General features: G+C 38.7%; 1 protein-coding gene across 7 annotated transcripts in view; it reads right to left on the bottom strand.

Moving 5' to 3' along the window:
- The window catches only part of FAM13A (family with sequence similarity 13 member A), a 353,167-nt gene that overhangs the window by 109,624 nt on the left and 220,730 nt on the right, over positions 1 to 22,813 (bottom strand). For all 7 annotated transcript variants that reach the window (XM_088836241.1, XM_055434557.2, XM_055434553.2 and 4 more), the window contains one exon: positions 21,180 to 21,343. In XM_088836241.1, coding sequence (XP_088692367.1) covers positions 21,180 to 21,343 — 164 coding nt within the window. The remainder of the gene's footprint in view (positions 1 to 21,179; positions 21,344 to 22,813) is intronic.

The following is a 22,813-nucleotide window of genomic DNA, read 5'->3' as shown; positions in this document are numbered from 1 at the left end:
TTTCCATTTTATTGTGATCCACACAGTCAAAGGCTTTGGCGTAGTCAATGAAGCAGAAATAGATGTTTTTCTGGAACTCTCTTGTTTTCTCCATGATCCAGCGGATGTTGGCAATTTGATCTCTGGTTTCTCTGCCTTTTCTAAAACCTGCTTGAACATCTGGAAGTTCACGCTTCACACATTGCTGAAGCCTGGCTTGGAGAATTTTGAGCACGACTTTACTAGCATGTGAGATGAGTGTAATTGTACGGTAGTTTGAGCATTCTTTGGCATTGCCTTTCTTTGGCATTGGAATGAAGACTGACCTTTTCCAGTCCTGTGGCCACTGCTGAGTTTTCCAAATTTGCTGGCATATGGAATGCAGCACTTTCACAGCATCATCTTTCAAGATTTGAAATAGCTCATTTGGAATTCTATCACCTCCACTAGCTTTGTTCGTAGTGATGCTTTCTAAGGCCCACTTGACTTCACATTCCAAGATGTCTGGCTCTAGGTCAGTGATCACATTATCGTGATTATCTTGGTCGTGAAGATCTTTTTTGTACAATTCTTCTGTGTATTCTTACCACCTCTTCTTAATATCTTCTGCTTCTGTTAGGTCCATACCATTTCTGTCCTTTATCGAGCCCATCTTTGCATTAAATGTTCCCTTGGAATCTCTAATTTTCTTGAAGAGATCTCGTCTTTCCTATTCTGTTGTTTTCCTCTATTTCTTCGCATTGATCGCTGAGGAAGGCTTTCTTGTCTCTCCTTGCTGTTCTTTGGAACTCTGCATTCAGATGCTTATATCTTTCTTTTTCTCCTTTGCTTTTCACTTCTCTTCTTTTCACAGCTATTTGTAAGGCCTCCTCAGACAGCCATTTTGCTTTTTTGCATTTCTTTCCCATGGGGATGGTCTTGGTCCCTGTCTCCTGTACAATGTCACGAACCTCCGTCCAGAGTTCATCAGGCACTCTATCTATCAGATCTAGTCCCTTAAATCTATTTCTTACTTCCACTGTATAATCATAAGGGATTTGATTTAGGTCATATCTGAATGGTCTAGTGGTTTTCCCTACTTTCTATTTTAGACTTTTTTGTTGACCATGATGGCTACTCCATTTCTTCTAAGGGATTCCTGCTGACAGTAGTAGATGTAATGGTCATCTGAGTTAAATTCACCCACTCCAGTCCATTTTAGTTCACTGATTCCTAGAATGTCTACGTTCACTCTTGCCATCTCCTGTTTGACCACTTCCAATGGAATGGCAAACCACTTCAGTATACTTGCCTTGAGAACCCCATGAACAGTATCGAAAGGCAAAATGATAGGATACTGAATGAGGAATTCCCCAGGTCGGTAGGTGCCCAGTATGCTACAGGAGATCAGCGGAGAAATAACTCCAGAAGGAATGAAGGGATGGAGCCAAAGCAAAACCATTGTGGATGTGACTGCTGATAGAAGCAAGGTCCGATGCTGTAAAGAGCAATATTGCATAGGAACCTGGAATGTTAGGTTCATGAATCAAGGCAAATTGGAAGTGGTCAAACAGGAGATGGCAAGAGTGAACATAGACATTCAGGAATCAGTGAACTAAAATGGACTGGAATGGGTGAATTTAACTCAGATGACCATTATATCTACTACTGTGGGCAGGAATCCCTTAGAAGAAATGGAGTAGCCATAATGGTCAACAAAAGAGTCTGAAATGCAGTACTTGGATGCAATCTTAAAAACGACAGAATGATTTCTGTTCGTTTCCAAGGCAAACCATTAAATATTACAGTAATCCAAGCCTATGCCCCAACCAGTAATGCTGAAGAAGCCGAAGTTGAACGGTTCTATGAAGACTTACAAGACCTTTTAGAACTAACACCCAAAAAAGATGTCCTTTTCATTATAGGGGACTGGAATGCAAAAGTAGGAAGTCAAGAAACACCTGGAGTAACAGGCAAATTTGGCCTTGGAGCACGGAATGAAGCAGGGCAAAGGCTAATAGAGTTTTGCCAAGAGAATGCACTGGTCATAGCAAACACCCTCTTACAACAACACAAGAGAAGACTCTACACATGGACATCACCAGATGGTCAACACCGAAATCAGATTGATTATATTCTTTGCATCCAAAGATTTAGAAGCTGTATACAGTTAGCAAAAACAAGACCAGAAGCTGACTGTGGCTCAGATCATGAACTCCTTATTTCTCTACTTAAGGCCCAGATAAAAAATAATTAATAAAATCAACATAATGAAAATATTTCATTACTTATTAGAATTGTTGAGTATATAATTAAAGATTGCTGGAAAAAAATCCCATGGGGATAGAAATTATGTAATTGTTTTTTCAAAGACAAGCTGCATGCTAAGTCGCTTCCTCTGTCATGGAATTCTCCAGGCAAGACTACTGGAGTGGGTCACCATTTCCTCTTCCAGACCCAAGGATCGAACCTGCATCTCCTGTATTGCAGGTTCTTTACCAGAGAGCCACAAGGGAAGCCCCTTTTCCCAAAGACACACCTCTTTAATTCTAATGATAGATCTTGCTTTTAAAATGGTGTATGGAGTTATTTCATGAAAACACACCTGAGGCCTTGGTGGAGCCTACAGTGGCACACAGAGTTCACTTACTTGGGTTTTAGACTCCTGGAGAGCTGCCATAGAGGGTAGAGGACAAGGCTGCAAACAGTGAGGCAAGGCTAAAAGGCCTCCACAGCTGGAGAGGCATCACTCAGGGTTCCCCTTTCCACCCCACTGACACCTTGACTTCATTAACTGATTCCAGCATTCCCAATACAAGCATCAAAACTTTCACCAGAAAGACTGTCAAATCAAAAGACAAGTAATTACAGTACCTACTCATGGGGAATATAGCCAATATTGCATAAAAATTGAAGATGGAGTACAACCATTAAAATCATATAAAAATAAAAATTAATAAAAAGAAAAAAGACAACTGCAATCTATGGTAGAAGCTCTATTTCTTAAAAAAAAGTGAATTTCTTCTAACAACAGAGGGACTTCAATCTCTTCATAAAAAGTGGTTAAAAATAAATTCTTTGAAACAACTTACATAATTGTTCTCCAACTTTCTGGGACAGGGAAAAATTCACATTTTTGCCAGATGGAATCTCAGTTAGTGACCACTGCCAATAAATAAGTGCTTCAGCACATTTTCCTGGAATGGGACTCCCTGGGCATGACTTTCTCCAAATCTCCCTTGGGAGCCCAGATAATAGTGTTTCTGTTCTCACAAAATAAGTCATGCCCCACACAACAGCTGCTACCACACCTGAGATCAGCTGCCTGAGACTGTCCCAGTGACCTTTCACCCTGGTAAACGGTATTTCCTGCAGAGGAGAAGCAGGCTTCAGCGGGGCTCCCTTTGAGAAATGCCAAAATTATTTACTGTGATATGGTAACTGATTGGTAATCAGTGCTGATTCTATATCCCTCAGACATAAACTCTTCATCTTTCTGAGACATAAAATACTGAGCATGAGCAAAAAATCTCTCAATGGCAATACACTAGCTGGTAAAATTAATTTATTTTATCATAAAGTGGAATGCTTTGCTTTCAAGCAATTAATAAATGAATAAATGAAAATACATTAAGAAAGAAAATAAGAGGAAATAGTGATCATCTGTATTACCAATAATAGGCCACATTAAAACAATCACATAAATAAAGCAAACTAACATAACAAACAGACTCACAGATCCAGAGAACAAATTAGTGGTTGCCTGTAGTTTGCCAACAAAGGTCCGTCTAGTCAAGGCTATGGTTTTTCCTGTGGTCATGTATGGATGTGAGAGTTGGACTGTGAAGAAATCTGAGCGCCGAAGAATTGATGCTTTTGAACTGTGGTGTTGGAGAAGACTCGAGAGTCCCTTGTACTGCAAGGAGATCCAACCAGTCCATTCTAAAGGAGATCAATCCTGGGTGTTCATTGGAAGGACTGATGCTAAAGCTGAAACTCCAATACTTTGGCCACCTCATGCGACGAGTTGACTCACTGGAAAAGACTCTGATGCTAGGAAGGATTGGGGGTGGAAGGAGAAGGGGACGACAGAGAATGAGATGGCTGGATGGCATCACCGACTCGATGGACATGAGTTTGAGTGAACTCCGGGAGTTGGTGATGGACAGGGAGGCCTGGCATGCTGTGATTCACGGGGTCGCAAAGAGTCGGACACGACTGAGCAACTGAACTGAACTGAATCCAAAAACTTTTTCCTCATTGAATTTTAGTATGGAGATATAGAGTTGGACAAAGAAATTTCAAATAAATTAGGACCTATAAATAAATACATAAAGTTAATAAAAGCAACGGTCTCCTCCAAATAGGCAATGCAGTTAATTAATTCATTATTTAAAAAGAAAAAATGTATTGAAAAGTGAGTTCTAATTCCACAATGCTGCTGCTGCTAAGTCGCTTCAGTCGTGTCTGACTCTCTGCGACCCCACAGACAGCAGCCCTCCAGGCTCGCCCGTCCCTGGGATTCTCCAGGCAAGAACACTGGAGTGGGTTGCCATTTCCTTAATAAGTTTCCAAAATGTTGCTTCAGGAAGACAATTCTAAACTGTAAAATAATCCAATTTGAAAAGTCTGGAAACAACCTAGTAAAATACATTTGGATAAATATGAGTACCTCTAGAAATATTAGCCTAGACTTCAAATTACTCTATATGAAACAGATAAATAGTAGAGTTTGGCCAAACCAAATGATAACTGAATGGATACTCTGTTACAAAGAGAGTGAGTGAGTGAAGAGTGAAGTCGCTCAATCGTGTCTGACTCTTTGCGACCCAGTGGACTGTAGCCCACCAGGCTCCTCTGACCATAGGATTCTCCAGGTCAGAATACTGGAGTGGGCTGCCATTTCCTTCTCCAGGGGATCTTCCCGACCCAGGGAGCGAACCCAGGTCTCCTGCATTGCAGGCGAATGCTTTAACCTCTGAGCCACCAGGTAAGCCTTAAATGAAATAATATTGCCTCTCATTTTTGGTGAGTTCATTACCATCACCTGTTCTTTTCCATGCTCCTTACCCTTCCCCATAGTTAAAATTCTTATTACTTAATTTCTGAATGGGGGCTTCCCAGGTGGTGCTAGTAGCAAAGAATCTGCCTGCCAGTGCAGGAGATGCCAGAGAGACAGTTTCAATCCTGTTCAATCCCTTGGGTTGGGAAAACCCACTGGAGTAGGAAATGGCAACCTGCTCCAGAATTCTTGCCTGTAAAATCCCATGGACAGAGGAGACTGGCAGGCTATAGTCTATGGGGCTGCAAAGAGTTAAACACAACTGACTGCCTGAACACACATACATACACACAGAACCTCTGGATGACAGCTTTCACTGTAGGTTATGGATTTTGGTCTTTTCCACGATAGATACAGATTATACAGAACTGCTCTTCCCAAAACACTACTGTAATATCAAAAAGCTTTAATTGCTTTTCATAGCTTAGCAAAGTAAAACTGAAATTCTACTCACACACACAAACTGTGGAAAATTCTTCGAGAGATGGGAATACCAGACCACCTTACCTGCCTCCTGAGAAATCTGTGTGCAGGTCAACAAGCAACAGTTAGAACCAGACATGTAACAATGGACTAGTTCCAAATTGGGAAAGGAGTACGTCAAGGCTATATATTGTCACCCTGCTTATTTAACTTATATGCAGAGTACATCATGCGAAATGCTGGACTGGATGAAGCACAAACTGGAATCAAAATTGCCAGAAGAAATATTAATAACCTCAGGTTGGCAGATAACACCATTCTTATGGCAGAAAGTAAAGAGGAACTGAAGACACTCTTGATGAAAGTGAAAGTGAAGTTGCTCAGTTGTGTCCGACTCTTTGTGACCCCATGGACTGTAGCCTACCAGGGTCTTTCATTCATGCAATTTTCCAAGCAAGAGTACTGGAGTGGGTTGCCATTTCCTTCTCCAGTGGATCTTCCCAACCCAGAGATCGAACCTGGGTCTCCAAACTTCAGGCATACACTTTACCGTCTGAGCCACCAGGGAAGCCCTGAAAGTGAAAGAGGAGAGTGAAAAAGCTGGCTTAAAACTCAACATTCAAAAAACAAAGATCATGGCATCTGGTCCCATCACTTCACGGCAAATAGAGAGGGAAACAATGGAACCAGTGAGAGACTTAATTTCTTGGGGCTCCAACGTCACTGCAGATGGTGACTGCAGCCATGAAATTAAAAGATGGTTGCTTCTTGGAAGAAAAGCTATGACCAACCTAGATAGCATATTCAAAAGCAGAGACATTACTTTGCTGACAAAGGTCCGTCTAGTCAAAGGTGTGGTTTTTCCAGTAGTCATGTATGGATGTGAGAGTTGGGCCATAAAGAAGGCTGAGTGTCAAAGAATTGATGCTTTTGAACTGTGGTGTTGGAGAAGACTCTTGACAGTCCCTTGGACTGCAAGGAAATCAAACCAATCAATCCTAAAGGAAATCAACCCTGAATATTCACTGGAAGGACTGATGCTGAAGCTGAAACTCCAATACTTTGGCCACCTGATGCGAAGAACTGACTCATTGGAAAAGATCCCGATGCATGAAAAGATTGAAGGCAGGAGGAAAAGGGTATGACAAGGATGAGATGGTTGGATGGCATCAATGACTCAATCGACATGAGTTTGAGCAAGCTCTGGGAGTTGGTGATGGACAGGGAAGTCTGGCATGCTGCAGTCCATGGGGTCACAAAGAGTCGGACTGAACTGAACTGATTCACACATACAACAGGGCCCTTCTGCCTCTCCATATCCACATATATTATTACCCTCTCCTTCACATGAATGGCAGGTCCAGGTTGGCTGAACTGCACATGGCCACAGATGTGCTCTGCTGTCCATCTGTTCCGGGTTCAGGCATTTCTCTTAGCCTGGAATCCCCCTTCTGAACCCATATCCACTCATCCAAATAAAATTCAGCCTGTGTGGGCTTCTCATCACTGCTCTTTCCAATTCCACCACTCCAGGGATTTTATCCTCTTAAATGAGTGAAGCCATAATTGTTAAATCCAAAGTCAGTTCAGTTGTAGCTCTATATGATTTCTCTAAAATCTATCAATTTATATCTAACAATCTATATCTCTCTTGAAACATTTGTCATCCTTTATTTAAAATACAACAGACATTATTTCTTCTTCCAAATTATATAATCTATACTCACACAGAAAATTTAGAAAATACAGAGAAAAAAGAATATAAAAGTCAAACACAATCCCATTACTTACATAAGCATTATTTAATGTGATTCTATGTCCTTTCATTTTTCTCTATTTAGATATAATTTATATAATTACATAAAGATGGGACAATGCAAAGTATTTAATGCTAGCAAACCATGTATGCAAAAATGGGTGAAATGGTAGATTTTATGTATATTTTACAACAAAAGATAAGGATTATGCAGTATGTACTGTTTTATAACATTAAATAACCAGTAAAATATTTCTATAACATCTCTACTCCTCAAAAATATTTTTATGCTTCTTATATTTCTGTCCACAATGACAAGTTTAATCATTTGATTCAAGTTAATCATTGCTAGATTTTTCCACTATAAAAGAATGTTTTCTCTGTAATGAAAAATTATCTGTGAGATGATGATTTGAGACTGAAAATTTAGATGCCAGATGTCTGAGCATATACCTCAAAGGTGGAGCCAACAGAACTTGCTGATAAATTGGTTGAGAAAAATAGAGGAATAACAAATTTTTGGCCTCAGTAACTGGGTGAATTGGAGAAGGAAATGGCAACCTACTTCACAGTTCTTTCCTGGATAATCCCATGGACAGAGGAACCCAGCAGGCTATAGTCCATAGGGTCACAAAGTGTCAGACACAACTTATTGATTAAACAATAATTTTAAAGTCTACCATGCATTTGGTGGGGCTTCCCAGGTGGCGCTAGTGGTAAAGAGCCTGCCTGCCAATGCAGGAGACAAAAGAGACACAGGTTTGATCCCTGGGTTGGGAAGATCGTCCGGAAAAAGAAACGGCAACCCAATCCAGTATTCTTGCTTGGAAAATCCCATGGTGAGAGGAGCCTGGTGGGCTATAGTTCATGGGATCATAAAGACTTGGACACGACTGAGCGACTGATTACAACTCGGTGAATGGTACAAATTATTAAGATGGGGGAAAACCTGGGTAGAAATGAGATTGTCTTTTTTTAGGCAGAAGTGTAAATGAGGAGTTTTGCTTTATATAGATTGAGTGTAATATGCTCATTCAATATCCAAGTACATTTATCAGGTAGCCAATGGGCAGGGCTGACCTCATGGGTGTATGAAATATGCAGTTTCTCATGGACCATGCACACAAAGCCCCATATCTGGTTTTATGCTCTGCTGCTGCCATCTTAAAATTCTCATTTTTTAACAGAGGGTTTCACATTTTGGCTTTGCATTGGGGGTTACCCCAAGGTTAAGTAGCTTGTCCTACCAAATGGATATAATAATTTGGAATATAATTATATTGAGAGGTTGGAGCTGGAAGTATAATTTTGGAGGTCACAGGTCTAAAGATGGTATTCAAATCTGTGGACCTAGATGAACGTACCCACAATGAGCACAGCTTGAGAAGAGGTGACAGGACTGAGCCTTTCCATGTTCCAACTTTGAGAGGTCTGGAAAAGACAGATTTTGCAAATAGGACTAATAAAGGGTGTCTAATAAGATCAGAGGAAAATCAGGACAGTGTAGAAATGCAGAAGCAAAGTGAAGACAGTGCTTCAAAACAGTCATTAGTTTGGTCAGATCCTGCTAAAGATAAGAGTAAAATGAGAACAGTAGACTGACCTTTGGATTTGGCAAGATGGAGATTGTTGGTATTCTTGACAAGCACAAATTCAGTGGTGCGTGGGCTGAAGAAAGAAATGGGAGGAAAGGCTATGGAGGCAGCAAGTACACATAATCCTTTACCAGAGCTCTAAAAATGAAGAGGGATATTGTTCCTAGGGAGGATTAAAAAATACTGAGAGCTATTATAAAATGCTTCTATGGTGATGGGAAAACTCTGGAAAGGTGAAATTGATGTCATAGAGAAAGGAAGTGATTATTCTAACTTAGTCCTTGAGTGAGTGAGAGAGAACGGGGTTCAGAGTACCAGCACAAGTGTTGACCCCAGAGAGGTGCAAGTTCAGTTCACCCACTGAGAGAGAAGAGAAGGCAGAGTGTAAGTGTAGCTATGGGTACACTGGTAGATCTGGGAGGCAGGAGGTAACAGTCTTTCTTAATTGCTGTGTGAAAGAGGACAAAATCTTTGGATTGTGCTATAACATTTTATAAATCTAAACCATGCTTATTTTTCTACTAAAGTGAAGTTCATGTTTTCAGAAAACAAATGTGGTGAGAGAAGAGCTACTATGTTTAGCTTTGTTTTTGTTATTCTAACATCAGATTTAGATGTTTGACAAAGAAACCAAAAAGACAATTTAATGGGAAAGGAATAATCTTTTCAACAAATGGTGGTGGGGCAAATGAATATCCACATGAGAAATAATGAAACCAGACCTGTGCCTCACACCGTATCTAAAAATTAACTCAAAAGGAATGAAATACCTAAATATAAGAGCAAAACTATAAAACTCTTAGAAGAAATTATAGATGTAAATCTTTGTTTTTGGATTAGGCAAAGGTTTCTTGGACAGGACATCAAAATCATAAACAACAAAAGAAAAACCAGATTAACTGGACAATAAAAACAAAAAAACCTTTTGTCCTTCAAATGATACTATCAAAAAAGTGAAAACACAACCCACAGAATGTGAAAATATTTGAAAATCATATATCTGATAAAGGTAAGTATTCAGAACATATAAAGAATTCTTCCAACTCAACAATAAAATGACAAATAACCCAATTTTTAAAAATGGACAAGGAATTTGAACGGACATTTCTTCAAACAAGATTTACAAATGGCTAACAAACACATGAAAAGGTGCTCAACATCATTAGTCATTAGGGAAACAAATTAAAACCACAACGAGACCATTCTACACCCATCAGAATGATTACAATAAAAAGACAATTACAGATGTTGGTAAGGATGTGAAGAAACTGGAAACATCGATCATTGCCGATGGGAATGCAAAATGAAGCAGTCACTTTGAGAAACAGCTTATCAGTTCTTCAAGAAATCAAACAGACTTACGATATGATCTAGAAATTCCATCCCTAGTACTCAAGAGAACTGAAAATATGTCCAGAGAAAGACTTGCACACAAATATTCGTACTAGCATTATTTGTAATAGCCCCAAAGTAAAAGTAACCCAAATCTCCATCAACTGATGAATTAAAAATGTGTATGCATATTAATACAATGGGATATCATTCAAGTTATAAAAGGAGTGACATACTGATATTTCATTCATATGAATGAATCTCTAAAGCACATGATAAGTGAAAGAAGGTAGATCCAAAAAGGGCATGTATTCTGTGATTCTACTTATACGAAGTGGCAAGAATTAATGGGAGCTTTCTAGAGATGAAAATTGACCACTGACAAAGTGGAATAAGGACACTCCAGATAAAGAGAACACATTAAGAAAGATACAAATGTGTGGAACCACTGGGATATATGAATAATGTGGTTGCAATGTAACCTGGGTTTAGTAGAATAAAGAACTATTAAAGAGAAAGTCAAGAAGATAGGATGAGCTGGATTTCTAAAGGCCTTGAATAACTTGACATTTATATAATGAGAAGTCCTCTTTGCTTTTATAACGTATTTATTATGTCAGTTTTAAACCTTCTGCATTTCATACCATTGTTAACCACATATAAGTTTGCCTCACTTAATGGACTAGGAGATCCCTGAAGGTTAGAGACTGTTCCCTAGTTCTCTTTGACTTCTCAAGGCCCAGTGCAAAATGGGCAGTACAAAGAATGTGCCCACTAAGAGTTTGTTGACTTTGAATTACTAAAATAATTTCAACTAAGACCACAGCAGTCCTGATATACTCTGGTGATTTACATGCTACTGGGAATGATCTGCAAACATCATAACAAATTTCTTTACCATTACTTACCTTCCCTTTCACCAAACACTCATACTACAAATAGAGTTTAGTAAAAAAAAAAATTCAATTGAAATTTGCATTCTAGTGAAATGCAAAAATTTGAATAGAGCAACTGTATTGAGTGGCAGACTTTGGTGAATGGATAAATTGCTTTTTTTAATCATCAAAATAACTAGAGCAATATTAGAGACTTTCATTTTAAATTATAAGAAAAAAGGAGATTAAAAATACTAGAAATATGTTTAATAGTTATTCCATGTATATGAGAGAGTTTATCTAAAATGACCCTGGAATATTTATCTTGGGAGCTAGTGGCGGTGAAGAATAGATTAGGAAACTATCTTTAGAAATAGAGTTAGGTATTTTTTTTCTAATACAGTCTGGGACCTTGAGGACATTTCAAACCTACTTTTCTATAAATCTTTGTTACGAAGGCCAGGGAGTTTGAATACTTCAGAAAATAGTAACTCTGTAAGTGCACTGTGTGGTTAGGCTTACCACTATGCTTTTCACAGTGGTTTTTAGACTTTCCTTTCCTCATATGGGACTTATCGCAGGAAACCTTGCAGAGTCAGCAGCACATTTATATTTGGTAGTTTTTCAAATTACACTGTACATGATATGGTTATGAATCTTGTAGCCAAGAATCCTAATTTTATTTCAGCCTTACTTGTCAGTTAAAAATTTTGAAACATTTTTTCCAAGTAGCAGAGAGTGAAACATTCCAGGGAACAGATAGACGTTCAGGAAGTAACTGGAGTGCACTTTATGAAGTACAAACACAGGATAATTATGACTGCTTTCTGGGGCTGGCTGGACTTCAGAAATGAAGAAAGTCATAGCTAACTGCCAGAATTAATAGATTAGCTATCTTGAAGGACAATGGGTACAGCAAATATTATTGAATACCGATTCATTATTAATCATTAGACGTCTGAATCTTATGAGATCTACTATTGCAATGTGACTAAAATGTGAAGAATCACTTAGCAAACAGAACAAGGCGCAATTTCTGTCACAGGGGCGGAGAGCTGCACACAGAGGTAGTGAGCCTCATAAAACAACGAGCTTCCCCTACTTAGATAAGCAGCACATCACTGACAGAAATGCATATCAGGGCCAGAGACCCAACCCATGGGAAGACGGCACAGAGAGTTAGTGAGGATGATGAGAGAGTACAACTGTCTGGAATTCTGTGGCATCTTCAAGAGTGGGCAGTACAGGGTGCCCTTGGGAACTTTTCCCAAGGAACACTTTCCAAGGACCACAAGAAACAGAAGGGACACATAAAATTGCACCATTTTAGTATCAGACCTCAATCTCAGAGAAGTTGAAGTCAATCAAGATAAAGATAGTAGAATTTAAATTCAAATTGAGCACCTGTAATAATATTACAAGAATAATGACTATGGCAGGATCGGCTAAGTGTATGACTAGTAGGTACTCTCACGAATGCAAAAAAAGAACCCACAAAACTAATAAGACTCAGTCCCTCTAATTCAGAAAGCCACAATCAGGTTGAAGAGAGAAGTATAAAGACATGAAAGGTGAAGTAAATCAAGGTAGAAGATAGGTGGGAAATAACTGCAAAACAATCAGAAGACATACATTAATCTCAGCCCATCAACTAACTAGGTGATCTTCAATAACTCACCTAATTCAATAAATATCTGTTAAATGAACAACCTTTTCAGAATCATGGTTTCTTCATCCAAGGTTACTTTTCAGATCTGAAATATTTTTACAGGGTCACCTAACAAAACTGTAATGTAGACCAAAATATTACATGCACGCTATGTAATTTTTTCTAACATTCAGTTCAGTTCAGTCGCTCAGTCGCGTCTGACTCTTTGCGACCCCATGAATCACAGCACGCCAGGCCTCCCTGTCATTCACCAACTCCCGGAGTTCACCCAAACTCATGTCCATCGAGTCGGTGATGCCATCTAGCCATCTCATTCTCTGTCATCCCCGTCTCCTCCCGCCCCAAATCCCTCCCAGCATCAGACTATTTTCCAGTGAGTCAACTCGTTGCATGAGGTGGGCAAAGTATTGGAGTTTCAGCTGTAGCATCAGTCCTTCCAATGAACACCCAGGATTGATCTCCTTTAGAATGGACTGGTTGGATCTCCTAGCAGTCCAAGGGATTCTCAAGAGTTTTCTCCAACACCACAGTTCAAAAGCATCAATTCTTCCGCGATCAGCTTTCTTCACAGTCCAACTCTCACATCCATACATGACCACGGGAAAAACCATAGCCTTGACTAGATGGACCTTTGTTGTCAAAGTAATGTCTCTGCTTTTTAATATGCTATCTAGGTTGGTCATAACTTTCCTTCCAAGGAGTAAGCGTCTTTTAATTTCATGGCTGCAATCAGCATCTGCAGTGATTTTGGAGCCCAAAAAATGAAGTCTGACACTGTTTCCACTGTTTCCCCATCTATTTCCCATGAAGTGATGGGACCAGATGCCATGATCTTTGTTTTCTGAATGTTGAGCTTCAAGCCAAACTTTTCACTCTCCTCTTTCACTTTCATCAAGAGGCCTTTGAGTTCCTCTTCACTTTCTGCCATAAGGGTGGTGTCATCTGCATATCTGAGGTTGTTGATATTTCTCCCAGCAATCTTGATTCCAGCTTGTGCTTCTTCCAGCCCAGCGTTCCTCATGATGTACTCTGCATAGAAGTTAAATAAGCAGGGTGACAATATACAACCTTGACGTACTCCTTTTCCTATTTGGAACCAGTCTGTTGTTCCATGTACAGATCCGACTGTTGCTTCCTGACCTGCATACAGGTTTCTCAAGAGGCAGGTCAGGTGGTCTGGTATTGCCATCTCTTTCAGAATGTTCCACAGTTTATTGTGATCCACACAGTCAAAGGCCTTGGCATAGTCAATGAAGCAGAAATAGATGTTTTTCTGGAACTCTCTTGCTTTCTCCATGATGCAGCAGATGTTGGCAATTTGATCTCTGGTGCCTCTGCCTTTTCTAAAACCTGCTTGAACATCTGGAATTTCACGGTTCACATATTGCTGAAGCCTGGCTTGGAGAATTTTAAGCATGGCTTTACTAGCATGTGAGATGAGTGCAATTGTGCGGTAGTTTGAGCATTCTTTGGCATTGCCTTTCTTTGGGATTGGAATGAAGACTGACCTTTTCCAGTCCTGTGGCCACTGCTGAGTTTTCCAAATTTGCTGGCATATTGCGTGCAGCACTTTCACAGCATCATCTTTCAGGATTTGAAATAGCTCAACTGGAATTCCATCACCTCCAGTAGCTTTGTTTGTAGTGATGCTCTCTAAGGCCCACTTGACTTCACATTCCAAGATGTCTGGCTCCAGGTGAGTGATCACACCATCGTGATTATCTTCATCATGAAGATCTTCTTTGTACAGTTCTTCTGTGTATTCTTGCCACCTCTTCTTAATATCTTCTGCTTCTGTTAGGTCCATACCGTTTCTGTCCTTTATCGAGCCCATCTTTGCATTAAATGTTCCCTTGATATCTTTAATTTTCTTGAAAAGATCTCTTGTTTTTCCTATTCTGTTGCTTTCCTCTATTTCTTTGCATTGATTGCTGAGGAAGGCTTTCTTATCTCTCCTTGCTATTCTTTGGAACTCTGCATTCAGATGCCTATATCTTTCCTTTTCTCCTTTGCTTTTTGCTTCTCTTCTTTTCACAGCTATTTCTAAGGCCTCCTCAGACAGCCATTTTGCTTTTTTGCATTTCTTTCCCATGGGGATGGTCTTGGTCCCTGTCTCCTGTACAATGTCACGAACCTCCGTCCAGAGTTCATCAGGCACTCTATCTATCAGATCTAGTCCCTTAAATCTATTTCTCACTTCCACTGTATAATCATAAGGGATTTGATTTAGGTCATATCTGAAAGGTCTAGTGGTTTTCCCTACTTTCTTCAATTTCAGTTGAATTTGGCAATAAGGAGTTCATGATCTGAGCCACAGTCAGCTCCTGGTCTTGTTTTTGCTGACTGTATAGAGCTTCTCCATCTTTGGCTGCAAAGAATATAATCAGTCTGATTTTGGTGTTGACCATCTGGTGATGTCCATGTGTAGAGTCTTCTCTTGTGTTGTTGGAAGAGGGTGTTTGCTATGACCAGTGCGTTTTCTTGGCAAAACTCTATTAGCCTTTGCCCTGCTTCATTCCATGCTCCAAGGCCAAATTTGCCTGTTACTCCAGGTATTTCTTGACTTTCTACTTTTGCATTCCAGTCCCCTATAATGAAAAGGACATCTCTTTTGCGTGTTAGTTCTAAGAGGTCTTTTAGGTCTACATAGAACCGTTCAACTTCGGCTTCTTCAGCGTTACTGGTTTGGGCATAGACCTGGATTACTGGAATATTGAATGTTTTTCCTTGGAAACGAACAGAGATCATTCTGTCATTTTTGAGATTGCATCCATGTACTTCATTTCAGACTCTTTTGTTGACCATGATGGCTACTCCATTTCTTCTAAGGGATTCCTGCCCACAGTAGTAGATATAATGGTCATCTGAGTTAAATTCACACATTCCAGTCCATTTTAGTTCACTGATTCCTAGAATGTCGACGTTCACTCTTGTCATCTCCTGTTTGACCACTTCCAATTTGCCTTGATTCATGGATCTAACATTCCAGGTTCCTATGCAATATTGCTCTTTACAGCATCGGACCTTACTTCTATCAGCAGTCACATCCACAACTGGGTATTTGTTTCACTTTGGCTCCATCCCTTCATTCTTTCTGGAGTTATTTCTCCACTGATCTCCAGTAGCATACTGGGCACCTACCGACCTGGGGAATTCCTCATTCAGTATCCTATCATTTTGCCTTTTGATACTGTTCATGGGGTTCTCAAGGGAAGTATACTGAAGTGGTTTGCCTTTCCCTTTTCCAGTGGACCACATTCCGTCAGACCTCTCCACCATGACCTGTCCGTCTTGGGTGGCCACACACGGCATGGCTTAGTTTCATAGAGTTAGACAGGGCTGTGGTCCATATGATCAGATCAGCTAGTTTTCTGTATAATTGACAAAAATTGTATATCTTTACGGTATATAAGTGTGATGATTTGATATATGTATACATTGTAAGCTGACTACCGCAGACAGGCAAATTAACATATCCATCATGTCACGGCTACAATTTAGTTTTTCTGGTGAGACCAATTACGATTGACTCTCTTAGCAAATTTCAAGTATACAATACAGTCCTGTTAACTATTACCATCATGCAGAGCATTAGATGCCCAGAACGTACTCATCTTATAACTGAATATTTTAACCCTTTTTCTGAAGGACAGTTTTGTCAGACAGAGTATTCTGGGTTGGCAAATTTTTCTTTCACAAGAAAAATACATCATCTCATTCCCTCCCGGCCTACAAGGATTATGCCAAAAAATCCACTTATAGTCTTATGGGGTTACTTTGTATGTGGTGAGTTGTTTTCTGTCATACTCCTTTCAAGAGTCTCTTTTGGCCTTTGACTTCTGACAATTGGTATAACATGTCCCAGAGTAACCTTGTTTGGGATCCTTTTAGCTTCATCTGGATATCCATATCCTTTTTTAGGTTCATTTCTTTGCATTTGTGCTTAAAAAAAAAAAAAAAAAATAAATAAATAAATCACATATCAGATAAAAAAATAAAATAAAATAAGTTTTCTTCTTTCTTTCTCTTTCTCCTGTTTGAACTTCTAAGTCATGTATATTCACTTGTTTAATGGTGTTCTCTAGGTCTTGCATGATTTTGTCACTCTTTTGCATTCTTTTTTTTTTTTGTTCCTACAACTAAAGCCAAATAACCTATTTTCAAGTTGGCTGATACTTTATTCTTCACAATTCTGCACTGTTGAAGCTCTCTATCAAATTTTTGGTTCTGTCATCATAGTATTCAGCTCCAGGATTTCTGTTTGACTCCTTTCATGGTTTCTATTTCTCTATAATACTCCTTGATCTATTAAGTACTGTTTTTTTTTTAATTTTATTTAGTTGTCTATCAATGTTCTCTTGCATCTCAATAAGGTTTAAAAACAAAACTTTAAATATTCTTTTTAGAAAACTTGTCTATTTCCATTTTCTTGGTTTGGTTATTGGGGCTTTACTAGTTTCCTTTTGTGATATCATGTTTGCTTGATTCTCCATGATCTGTATAGCCATGTATTGGTATCTGTGCATTTGAAGGAGCAAACAGATCTTCTGGTCTTTATAGATTTGTTTTGGCAGGTAAACACATTCTTCTGTTGAGTTCCTGGGCTGACAGAATTGCCTCTGGGATTTCAGTGAAGCAGAATTAAAGCCAGGTCATTTCCATTCTGGTTTCATCAGGTACATGCCCAGGAGTGGGATTGCTGGATCATATGGCAGTTTTATTCCGAGTTTTTTAAGGAATCTCCATACTGTTCTCCATAGTGGCTGTATCAATTTGCATTCTGACCAACAGTGTTAGAGGGTTCCCTTTTCTCCACAGACTCTTCAGCATTTACTGTTTGTAGATTTTTTGATGATGGCCATCCTGACCACTGTGCAGTGATACCTCATTGTAGTTTTGATTTGTATTTCTCTAAAAATGAGCAATATTGAGCATATTTTCATGTGTTTCATTTCTTGTTAAAACACATCCCCTTCTCCTCACTCCAATTTTTTTTTGTATTTGTATTTTTCAAAACAATGTTGCTGCTGCTGCTGCTAAGTCGCTTCAGTCGTGTCTGACTCTGTGCGACCCCATAGACGGCAGCCCACCAGGCTCCCCCATCCCTGGGATTCTCCAGGCAAGAACACTTGAGTGGGTTGCCATTTCCTTCTCCAATGCATGAAAGTGAAAAGTGAAAGTGAAGTCTCTCAGTCATGTCCGACTCTTAGCGACCCCAAGGACTGCAGCCTACCAGGCTCCTCTGCCCATGGGATTTTCCAGGCAAGAGTACTGGAGTTGGGTGCCATTGCCTTCTCCCCAAAACAATGTTACCGAGGTGTATTTTACATATAATAAAATCTACCTTTTCAAGTACACAGTTCAATGATTTTTAGTAATTTTACCAAATGGGTAGCTATCACCATAAAAGAGTTTCAGAACATTTTCACTGCTTTAAATAACACCCCTATAGGCATGTATAGCTAATCTCCTATACATTCACAGTCCCCTCCTGACTCCCAACCCCTAGACAATCATAAATCTACCTCTGTTTCTATAAATTTGCCTTTTCTGGCCATCTCATATAATGGGAATCGTACTTTGGCCTTTAAGAAAAATCACACATTCAAGGAAATGCATAACTTTCCAAATAAAACATTATAATAAATATTGTTAAACATCTAAAAGACTAAAAATATTAATCCTAAGTTCTAAAATTAAATTCTGAAAATAATATAGTACAGTGTTAGAAACATGAAAAATGATCATTTATCTATGTCACGTGTTGAAACAGATAATAATATAGCTATCCCTGAAATGTTAAATCATTTTAACATCTTAAACTTTACATATACTATGTATTTTTCCTTTCTGTTTTTAGGATGGATGTGTGACTTTCTCTTCCAGGAGAATTTTTAAACTGTCTGTTTACTAACATACAAGTTAATACTTACAGTTTAGTTCTTGTGTAAATGACAAAACAAATACTGTCCTTGATATTTCTAAATGGAGCAAAACAAGATTACTACAAAGTTGTGAGAAGAACTGGAATGTTCCAGCCTTGCTTAAGGGATGCACCTGTCCAACAACATCCTCATTTCTGTGTGTGCCTCTGACCTGCCAAACTTAGGCACTGTACTTACAACGTAGAGAATGATGACATTTATTCTTTCAAAGTTGGCACGTCAGAATAGAGGTTATGCCTTTCAGACTACTGTGAATTTTGGTAATGCAAGCATCTGGATTACAAAAAAAAAAAATTCTTGACAATATTTTAGGAATTGCTGCTGTCAGTTTTAGATGATACAAATGGACTAGCTAAATGTCTTTCCTGAATAAAGTGAACCTATCACTAAGCACCTCTGTCTTTGCCTGGGAATTTGGTATAAAACAGCTCCACTGAGTTCTAAAAATCAAGAGAAAGTTTATTCCTAAGCTTTTCCCATGCCATTCTAATTATGACAGAAAGATTCTATGAAGACTAGAAAAATGATTGTTTTTTATATGATTTGAACTGTGGTGTTGTAGAAGACTCTTGAGAGTTCCTTGGACTGCAAGGAGATCCAACCAGTCCATCCTAAAGGAAATCAGTCCTGAATATTCATTGGAAGGACTGATGCTGAAGTTGAAGCTCCAATCCTTTGGCCACCTGATGCGAAGAACTGACTCATTTGAAAAGACCCTGATGCTGGGAAAGATTGAAGGCAGGAGGAGAAGGGTTCGACACAGGATGAGATGGTTGGATGGCATCACCGACTCAATGGACATGAGTTTGAGTAAACTCCGGGAATTGGTAATGGACAGGCAGGCCTGGCATGCTGCAGTCCATGGGGTTGCAAACAGTTGGACATGACTGAGCGACTGAACTGAACATCCTCAAAGCCAATTTTAGACAATTACAGAAATACAGAAAAATGGTATTCACATAAATAATTTTTCAAGATAGAAGTCAGTCAATAAGCAATAAATGACAGTGAATTCCTCTCTGAACTCTCAAAACATCACATTTTAAAGTGTGTTACTTCCTTAAGCTTTTATTTTTACTGCCACTATCTGAAGAGTAGAAAAATAATGAACACTTGCTGATAAAAATTCATACTTCTGTTACATCTCAAGAAGCAACGGGGCTATGTTTAAGATTTGAAACTAAAACGAAAAATGATCAAAGTCAGCCAACCTGGGAAAAATTACTGAACAAGGTCTAAACTCTAAAAATTTCAAGTTATCAAGAACATGCTGTTCACCAAAAACCAAATCTCAAAGCTCTAGAAATCAAACTTATTGTTGAAAAATCACAGGACACTTCCTCATTCTGGACATTTCAGTACCAAAGGTTCTTTCTTAGTGTTATCTTTGTTGTTAACTGATACTGTAATTTTATTGAAAATCAAACTGTTATATATATAAATATGTTGCAATGATTTTAATAAGTGCAAATAGAATGACTTTATTCACTGCTTTGTAAAGTCAATCAAGCTTTTCAGGTAGGGCTAACAAAAATAGATTTTGCTGAATTGCCTCCCTTTTGTAGGAGCAACTTAAAAACAAATCAATACTATGGAAAGCCCTGATGAAATGCTTCTTGACAATTCCTTGGAAAAAAGTTGGTAAACCAAAATGAATATTATATTTAGAGAATAAGGGCATACAATATGCTTAACACACACTGCCACACTTTGTGGTTAAGACTGAGGCAACCAATAAACTGTCAAGGAGAAAAATGGAGACTTCCCTAAGAAAAAATTTAGAGAAACCCGTGAATGTGTACAAAACACACACACACACACACACTATTTTTCCCCAGTTCAAATTTATGAACTAAATAATAACTTGTTCTAGAAAGCAACTGCAAATGAAAACAGCTTCATAAGTTCATTTTTGAAATAAAAATTGACACACTATCTATTCTGTTACTTCAAAGACATAGAAAGGATTTAAATTTTATTTTTAGTGAAATTTACTGTAATGATTTTTTTTAAATTATAGAAATAGGTTGTAAGTTACAAAAAAAGATGAAAAACTTTTAAAAGGAAAAATTCTATATGTTAGGAGTAAATAAGATTCAGACCCCATTTTTACCTATTTTAAGAAAATTATATGCCTTTTTCCTCAAGTATATCATTGAAGTTTGATTTTAGGTTTAACATGCAACCTAATGCTTAAAAGGCAATATTCAAAATGTGTTAGTCAGAGTTAGTTCTAGTAACAACTGTGAAATTCCCTTTAACTGCAGATAATATTGGCTACTGAACATACTATGAAAAGGCATCCAAAAAATAACTCTTCCAATATTTAATGTGAGGCTAGCATAGGTTGACTGACTAAATAATTTGTTTAAATCCAGATAACAAACCAGGAATGCTTCTGTGATAAGAATTACTAGTCAGAACATTTTCAAAAGTTACGGTAAATTTTGAACAGTTTCCTGATGACCCTGGTGGTGGACATATGTAAACACATCTACATATGAGGGCCTGTACATTAGCACAGATGGCAATACATGACATGTAAACAAAAGGAACATGCTAACCTGGACAGCAGCTTGGTAGCATTAGCATCCTCTGCTGAACTCGTGTCATCCCAGCAGGATTTTCTCCGACTTAGCTGCAGGCTGACCTGAGGAACGCCTTCAGACAGCTCTGGGTGCGGTACCCTGTGGGTCCAAACAGATCCCTCACTACTGGATTTGCGGATCTAAAACACAAAATTAAAAAAAGAGAAAGGAATTTTAAAAAACTTTCCAGTTAAGACACTGAGGACAGTTTATTTGAATTCATTAATAATCTATTAATCATACTCCAGAAAAATATCAACCAAGATACAGAAATAAAAATGTGTATAAAAATTCTTTTATAGCAAAGGGTACAGTGAAGGGGTGATACCAATATTTTTGAGGGGAACTTTCAAACTATATATGATCCACACACCTCTCCTGGACTCTCAAACCAATTTTCCCCAGGCCTAACGATAACTATTCTATGTAATGAGAGATTATGAGAGTATATAAGACAGCAACCTAGAAGAAGAGAATAAACAGCTAGAAAGGAGCAGAAGAAAATAAGTCTGAGAACCAGTGAAATAAAGAATTCCAGTGTGGGAAAGTTATCCAGAAATAGTCACTACCAACAAGCAAAATACACACCAGTTCGCAAGTTTCCATTGTAATCTTTTGCAGGGCAAAGCATGGTGTAATAAATTTTGAAATAAGGAAATAAATACGAAAAACACCACCTTTTTACTTTTCTTCTATCTCTGGAATCATTGACAACACAAATGCCAAATAATACTCAAACAGGCTTTTTATACCTGAGGTCTCTCCAACCCTAGAAATACTCTCACATTGTCTTACTTTAAGTTAAAAAAAAAAATGAGAATACAATCAATGTTCTTCTCCTAAAAATGTGTAAAAAATCATGTCAGAATCACAGGAAAGTTTCCAAAACTTGGATCAACTGTATTTATTACTCTGGAAGCTTTTTCTCACCTTGAGGACTGCCTCTTGCTTGTCCTTTCACCTAGAATGTCATCTGCTGATCACTGACCAATCACCAGCCAAACCATATCTTAACTTCCTACGAAGTTGAGATAAGAATCTACTGATCACAGAGCTTCACTAACTACTGTCAGGTCTAAATAACCTTTCCAAATTCTGAATTCCTGTAATTCACCACCACACAATCTACACGTCATTCAGTTCAGTTCAGTTCAGTCGCTCAGTCTTGACCGACTCTTTGTGACCCCATGAATCACAGCATGCCAGGCCTCCCTGTCCATCACCAACTCCCGGAGTTCACTCAAACTCATGTCCATTGAGTTGGTGATGCCATCCAGCCATCTCATTCTCTGTCGTCGCCTTCTCCTCCCGCCCCCAATCCTTCCCAGCATCAGACTCTTTTCCAGTGAGTCAACTCATCGCATGAGGTGGCCAAAGTATTGGAGTTTCAGCTTTAGCATCAGTCTTGCCAATGAACACTTCATTACATGTGATCTAATAGCTTAATCTTAGTTATCTCGCGTTTCTAGGTCACATGGTCTCAACCAGATTTCCCCTTCTTCTTCTTTATATTATTTGTAACATTTTTATCGGGCTTCCTTGATGGCTCAATGGTCAAGAATCCTCCTGCCAATGCAGGAGACACAGGTTTGATCCCTGGGTTGGGAAGA

The sequence above is a fragment of the Moschus berezovskii genome, chromosome 5 (assembly GCF_049115385.1).
Source record: "Moschus berezovskii isolate FMDL1 chromosome 5, NW_MosBer_1.0, whole genome shotgun sequence".
NCBI classification, from domain to species: Eukaryota; Metazoa; Chordata; class Mammalia; order Artiodactyla; family Moschidae; genus Moschus; species Moschus berezovskii.
The sequence above is the reverse complement of the archived record's forward strand: the minus strand, read 5'-3'. Positions and strand labels throughout refer to the sequence as shown.